This window comes from Papaver somniferum, chromosome 4 (assembly GCF_003573695.1).
Source record: "Papaver somniferum cultivar HN1 chromosome 4, ASM357369v1, whole genome shotgun sequence".
In the NCBI taxonomy this organism is placed as follows: domain Eukaryota; kingdom Viridiplantae; phylum Streptophyta; class Magnoliopsida; order Ranunculales; family Papaveraceae; genus Papaver; species Papaver somniferum.
In genome coordinates this window covers 55,254,395-55,262,338 of record NC_039361.1, presented here as the reverse complement: position 1 = coordinate 55,262,338, position 7,944 = coordinate 55,254,395, and the positions used below count along the sequence as shown (strand labels likewise).

Below are 7,944 nucleotides of genomic sequence, written 5' to 3'. Positions count from 1 at the left end.
CCGAATTTTCAGAGCCGAACTCACATTTATTCAATTTGAAGTTTGTAAACAAGATTGCAGGATGCTCGATTAAAATTTCAAGGTATTTATAGTGTGTACTGTGTAGTTTTCATTTTTTTTACCTTGTCAATCTAGGGTTTTGTATTGTTAATCAGATTGGATAATGGAGTTATGGTGATATTTCTTAATAAATATCAGTAGTTCTAGTTTTGTTATCTTAGATCAATGATTTAGTATAATGAAATTGCAAGGATTCTCTTGCTATGTTAATAATTAGGTTTTTTTTTTTGCTGATTTTTTTTGGGTTTGCTGAATAATTAGGATTCACTTAAATATGGGTGTTCTTAATTTGATTCCACTGTTAATTATAGTTCATACCTGATTGGAAAGCTTTTCCACTGTTATACCTCATCCAAATTGGAGTTAAGTTTTAAATTCAATAGTTATGTAATTACTCCTTGTTTTTGCTTCAATACTTTGATAGTTTTATATGATTATTTACAATTTCAGGTATATACTAATCCTATTCGACAATGTCACTCGACCATTTTCGTCCACCGGCTAAGAAGTTAAAAACGATAGAGTCATTTTTCAAGTCTAAAAGGGGTGATAAATCAAGTGAGCTGCTTCCTTCTACTGACAATGTTGGCATGCCTACATCATCACACCATGAACATGGTACTTCTCAGCAGCAAAAGAATCCATCATATGCTCAACCAACTATATCTAGTAAAGCCAAAGAAGTTGTAGTTCAAAGAAATGGAGGTACTTATGAGCGTGATCCAGGTTTGCGGTGCCAAATTTATGAATATCCAGTGAATCAACGTGATGAGGTACGTCGATCTTATTTAAGACAGGGACCTTTCAAACCTAGATTATCCAAATATCCTCCTACTTGGGATGGAAGACAAGATCGTTATTTTCAATATAGTTGGCTGAGACAACATTCATGGCTAGAGTACTCTATCGAAAAGAACAAAGCGTATTGCTTCCCTTGCTTTATTTTTGAAACGGATCCACCTAAGCGGCCTGCATTTACAATAGAAGGTTTCTCAGATTTCAAGCATATTGGTTCTAATAAGACGGTATCTACATGTTCATTTGTTCAACATGTTGGACATATCAAATCTTCTCACATGGTAGTTGTGGAAGCTTGTGAAAATATTCGGAGGCCATCTCGCCATATTGATAGCGTTTTTCGTAAACAAAGTAAGGAGCTTATAGCAAAGAACAGGCTACGACTAAAGGTAGCAATTGAGACAGTTAGAGTGCTTGGTCTTCATGCATGTCCTTTTAGAGGTAACGATGAGTCATTAGAGTCAACAAATCGTGGTAAGTTTATTGGTTTGATGAAATATGCAACCATATTGAATGACAAGATTGTTGAAGTTGTCTTAGGAAATGCACCTGGAAAGGCAATGTATACTTCACCGAAGATTCAAAAGGAAATTATACATATTCTCGCTAACAAGGTAAAGGATACTATTCGTGCAGAAATCGGAGATGCTAAATTTTGTATTCTTGTAGATGAAGCACAAGATTCATCAGTTCAAGAGAAAATGGCTATTGTTCTGAGGTTTGTTGATACTAATGGTTGCATTAGAGAGCGGTTTTTTGCAGTCAGAAGTGTTGAGGACACCACGTCATTAACTTTAAAGAGGGAGATTTCCGAATCTCTTGCTTCACATGGTCTTTTAGTAGAAAATATTCGGGGTCAGGGGTATGATGGTGCTAGTAATATGAGAGGAGCATGGAATGGGTTGCAGGCATTGTTTCTTAGAGATTGTCCATATGCTTATTATGTCCATTGCTGTGCTCACAGGTTACAACTAGCATTAGTAGAAGCAGCTACAGATGAGCAAGATGTTTATCTGTTTTTTGAGAAGTTAAAGGTTATTGTCAAGCTTGTTGGGGCTTCTCCTAAGCGTCACAGTCAATTGAAATCTGCAGCAGTATTAGAGGTCGCCACAAAATTAGCTGATGGTGAACTTGAGACTGGTTCGGGAGCCAATCAAACTCGTACTTTGAAACGGGCAGCAGATACTCGTTGGAGCTCACATTTTGGTTCTGTATTCAGTTTGATCCGTATGTATAATCCAGCTTGCATAGTCCTTCAAAATGTTATGAAAAATGGAAACACCTCTAAGATAAGGGGGATGGCGGAAGGTGCTTATCTTGCAATTAGGTCTTTTGAGTTTGTTTTTATCTTACACTTGGTGGGAAGTGTTATGGCGGCAACAGAAGTGTTATGTCAAGCTCTGCAAAAGAAAACACAAGACATTGTTAATGCCATGAATCTGGTCAAGTCCACAAAAGTGCTTCTTCAAGAATTGAGAGACAAAAATTGGGTTAATTTTTTTGGAAATGTTAAAAGTTTTTGTGATGAACATGACATTGTCCTTCCTGAATTTTCAGATCGATATATGATGGGTACGGGTCGTTCTTGTCAGCAGAAAGACCATATAACTATTGAACATCATTACCGCGTTGATATATTTAATGCTGTCATTGATTTTCACCTATTGGAGCTAAGCAATCGATTCACAGAGGAATCAATGGAGCTACTTGTGCTTTGTTCAGCTTTCAGTCCGGATGAAAATTATAAAGCTTTTGACATTGATTCACTTTGCAGTCTCGCAGAAAGGTTTTACCCTGATGATTTCACGGGGCAAGAGGTATGTGTTTTAAGAAGCCAACTACAACATTACAAGTTAGACATTGCCGACAATCCAGATTTTGGAAACATGACTACTGTGGCTGAATTATGTCAGCGATTGGTTGAAACTGGTAAGTCAAATGCCTATGATTTGATAGATAGATTAATTCGCCTTGTCTTGACTCTTCCCGTTTCAACAGCTAGTGCAGAAAGGGTATTTTCATGTATGAATATTGTGAAAACGGTACCTCGTAACAAGATGGGTAATGAGTTTCTTGGAGATTGTATGATAGTCCATGCTGAAAGACAAATTGCTGAAAAAGTGTCATGTGACTCTATCATAGATGACTTTGCTTCATTGAGACCACGAAAGGTCCAATTCAGTTAGTATATACGGGTTGCATATATTTTGTTATAGCTAGTTATGCATATATATATATAGATCGTTGGATCAAATGTTATACTTGTACTTAGCTTAGCCACTTATAAATCCTAATGTATAACAACTTTTTTGTTATAAAATATGTAACTTTTTGTACTTAAACGCTTATGAAATCTTAATGGGATATACCTTTTTGCTATAAAGTGAAGGGGTTCTTGGTTGTTGAAAGTTTTTGTTAATTTTATGGAGCTAACCACTTGGTGAATATTGTAAGGTTTTTGGAGATTTATGTTGCAGTGTTGCAGGTGAGATGATATATAGTCCACGGATTGTTATAAAGCTTATGAAATGATCGGGATTTGGTTGTTGGACAAGCGACATATGCATCAATAAAAAGGTACTACTTTATAATTTCTTTGGTAAAACTTTGATTATCTTGTTGAACAAAAAAAAATATTTTTTGCATATGTTTAGCCCTATCCAACACTATTTCCTGGGTCCGTCCCTGGATATATGCCAACATTTCCCATAAAAAAATATGGCTAAATCCTTTCCAAATGGTGCCAGTACTCAAGGGAACAAGGCTGCAGTAAACTGTCAGTAAATCAAGGTTTTTCAACGTTTATTCCAATAAAACTTCCCATTTGGTCTTAATCTAACAAATGAAAATAGATTGTTGAACTCGGGTGATACCCGACCGAAACGCATACAAAATAGGTGGGGGAAATGCTGGGTATCACAATACTCCTCCACTGGTCCAATGTAGTAGTCCAAATTACAGTATAGGAAACTTACACTTAAATCTGTTAACTACAATTAAACTCAGAACACACAGTTGAACTCAGAACACACAAACGAGGCAATTGAGAACTCTCTAGAAGCATTACCACGTGCTATTTTTATTTACAAAAGCCTGTTTTCATTAATGACCCACGATTGAGAAATTATGCAAACGATAAATAAGTTTAAGAAATTATACTCACAATTGAGAAATATCTTCATGAAACCCCTTTTGTCTTCATTACTGAGTTGATTTGAAGCTAATCCTGCAAATAATGCAGATTCTAATCAAATTTTTAAGGAAACCCATATTATTAAATATCTTTTGTGTTGATGAGCACAAAAAGAAAGGAGTAGATATCAATTTCAATTACAGATCGCATCATTTAATGCAAACCACCTGAATTGTATCCCCGTATACAGATTAAGCATTAAATATTTATCAACTTTTCTATATATTTTACAACTTTTTCATTGGAACTTTACAATTACTGTTTTCTCAAAATTACTTTGATAAACACGAGAAATATTTCGTAACTACCCCTACAAAAATCTGGAGATTTGTATTTATTTTCCTTGACCCCACATGGGAAGTACGCAGATCATAGAAGATGCCGATGGACCTCCTCTAGCTTCTGCCATTAACGACCATAAGAAACTCAAAAATCTCAAAAGAATATTGGATTTTTCTTCTCCCATTATTAATTACTGAACACCAATCAAATCTTTTTCCCATCTCAATACAGCATAGTAACACAAATTATTCCAAAATCATTCAACTTCAGAGCCCTAATTTCTCCCCAAATCAGGAGATTTAATTTTTCCCGATTGAGATAGGCGATTTTACGTGAAGATAATAGATAAACGAACAGCTCAGGAGAAGGAAACGACGCTGATATAGGATGTAGAAGATTGCAGTTAGTAATTATATACTGGGTTTATGATGATAGATCTATGGTTTTTAAACAAATCACTAAATTTCAATGGTTTAAAATCATATGTATTGGTTTAGATTTACTTTGGGTGGTCAAGGTTAACGTATACTTGATCTTTAAGTAGCTGATTTCTTAAAAGAAGGTTGTGTTTAAATCTCAATGAGATTTCAGTTAAGTGTTTACCATGGATGGTAGACAGGAAGACGACGAGGTTAGATCTCGGGTCTATAAAATGAATATTAAATACTGCCTAAAACTCCCAAGGGTATTTTTGGAAGAACTGTATTACTAATCAGAATTAATTTTTACACAAAATTGGTTAAAAAGACCAAAATCAATAATTTCTGGGTGAAATGGACAGTTAGATTTTGATACTGTTTAAATGGACAAAAATGTAAAAATAGGCAAGATGTAACCAGTTTCATCGTGCCCATTTTCAAATATTTTTTCTTATTTTTAATTTACACAGGATGTATCCAGTTTCATACTTGCTATTTTTTAAATTTAAGCTAGGATGAATCCAGTTTCATCCTTGCTATTTTTTTCTTTGGTCATTTCACCCAAACTATTTTTTACTCGTCCATTTGAACCGTGGTTTAAAAATATTTGGACAAATGACCCATTTTCCGTAATTTTTAAAAGTTTTAAGTTAGAGTTCCAAAACGAAATTGTTAACACCAATAGAAAATATTTAATGCTTATCTTGTATACGGGGATACAAGTTAAGAGGACCCACAAAAAATCCAATCACTTTCCGCACCTGAATTATGCAACTGAATTAAATAGAACTACATCTTAATTTAATGAAACTGAAGTTAAAAAAACCAGAATTTAATGCAACTGAAAAAAACAATCTTTGAGAAACCTAATTCAAAAATCAAAAAAAATAAATAAAATTAGACCCTAAAATCAGATCTGGGTTATAGATCGATCTGGGGAACAGACCTTTGAGAAATTAGTGGAGGTGGTAGGTCTTTAGCTTTGTGTAAAATTACTTGTTGGTGATGATGAAGTTGGTGAATAAATCTCTTGAGATGATGAAGTCTAGATCGATGTAGTTGAAGACGATAGTAATTAAAAAAGTTGCTGGAGTTGGAGACGAGGATGTTGCTAGTGGTTTGAGTGATTGTGGTTATTTCACTGAAAACGATGGAGGGGGAGATAAAGTTACAGCTTTTTGAAGGAAATAAAATATTTAAAATGGATAAGGAAGGAAAAAAATGGACGGTTATAGATGAAAAGGGATGGTTATGATGTCATGATAGTTATATGGAAAATGTGATTATTATAAAGTATTAAGGAAAAAGAATAAATTAATGGACGGTTGTAGATGAAAATGGATGGTTATGATGAAAGTTTTTCTACGTCCCCTTCCACAACTCTTAAGAAAGGTCGTCGTAGGGATACGAAAAAACTTTTCCACTTCTGCAAAAAATTTCTCACTTCTACAAAACAAAAGGGGGCTAAAAAACCAAGTTAGGCTTATTGAGATTGGGTCGAAATATCCGAAAACGTTTCCAAGACCAAAATCGTGAACCAGGAAGTTTGAATTGACACCGGACCTTCGTATTTATCAGTTTCGATGATGTATTCTGCCAAAGTTGAAGTAAGAACCCTCTCGGAGCTTCATGAATTCATCGCCAGGTTTCGAGCTTGGAGTCAGGTCATGTCTCAAAGTTTCCAAAAACAAATATGTTTAAGGTTTATGGGAATATTTCGATGGCATCTTACCTACGGATCGATAGATTCATCGTTCTTACGAAGTCTCCGACTTAGAGTAATCCACTTACCGCCAGGTTTCGAGCTTGGAGCCAGATTATGTCTCGAAGTTGCCAAAAATGGATATGTTTAAGATTTGGGGGAATATTGCGATGGTATCTTACCTATGGATCGATAGACTCATCGTTCTTACGAAGTCGCCAGGTTTCAAGCTCGGAGCCACGTTCTTTCTCGAAGTCGCCAGAAAAGGGTTTGTTTAAGGTTTCGGAGAATATTCCAATGGAATATTACCAATAAATGGTCGGATTCGTCGTTATTACGAAGTTTCCGACTTGTAATAGTCCACTCCCATCCAGATTTCGATCTTGGAGCCACTTTCTTAACTTTTGTTGGGAGTTGTGGTATAACCGGTCATAGCTTATGTTATGTAGCTACTTATAGTTGGTTACAAGTTACTGTGGAAATCAAGGTGTAACCGAACATAAGCTACATCAGAATGCAAGTTGTAGCCGGTCACAAATTACTTTGGAATCCAATGTAGAATCGATCAAAAGTTGAATTTAGAAGTTAGTTGTAATCATTTACAAGATACCTTTGGGAAACAAGGTGTAACCTGTAATAAACTACTTCGGGAAGCAAGGTGTAACCGGTTACGAAGTCTCCGACTTAGAGTAGTCCACTTACCTCCAGGTTTCGAGCTCAGAGCCATGTCATGTCTCGAAGTTGCCAAAAACGGATATGTTTAAGCTTTGCGGGAATATTCCGATGGTACCTTACCTATGGATCGATAGATTCATCGTTCTTACGAAGTCTCTGACTTAGAGTAGTACACTTGCTGTCAGGTTTCGAGCTCGGAGCCAGATTATGTCTCGAAGTTGCCAAAAACGGATATGTTTAAGGTTTGGGGGAATATTCCGATGACATCTTACCTATGGATCGATAGATTCATCGTTCTTACAAAGTCTCCGACTTAAAGTAGTCCACTTACTGCTAGGTTTTGAGCTCGGAGCCAGGTCATGTCTCGAAGTTGCCAAAAACGGATATGTTTAAGCTTTGCGGGAATATTTCGATGGAATCTTACCTATGGATCGATAATTTCATCGTTCTTACGAAGTCACCGACTTAGAGTAGTCTACTTACCGCCAGGTTTCGAGCTTGGAGCCAGGTCATGTCTCGAAGTTGCCGAAAACGGATATGTTTAAGGTTTCGAGGAATATTCCGATGGTATCTTACCTATGGATCGATGGATTCATCGTTCTTACGAAGTCTCCGACTTAGAGTAGTACACTTAACGCCAAGTTTCGAGCTCGGAGCCAGATTATGTCTCGAAGTTGCCAAAAACGGATATGTTTAAGGTTTGAGGGAATATTCCAATAGCATCTTCTCTATGGATCAATAGATTTATCGTTCTTACGAAGTCTCCGACTTAGAGTAGTCCACTTACCGCCATGTTTCGATCTTGGAGCCAGGTC

General features: G+C 36.2%; 1 protein-coding gene across 1 annotated transcript; it reads left to right on the top strand.

The window, feature by feature from the left end:
* Nucleotides 1-533: 533 nt before the first annotated feature.
* LOC113272547 (zinc finger MYM-type protein 1-like) lies at nt 534-3,044 on the top strand. The gene has a single exon (XM_026522370.1). The coding sequence runs from the start codon at nt 534-536 to the stop codon at nt 3,042-3,044; it is 2,511 nt and encodes an 836-aa protein (XP_026378155.1).
* Nucleotides 3,045-7,944: the final 4,900 nt, after the last annotated feature.

Coding starts and splice junctions, on each gene's coding strand:
- LOC113272547 (XM_026522370.1), top strand. CDS start 534: ATGTCACTCGACCATTTTCGTCCACCGGCTAAGAAGTTAAAAACGATA.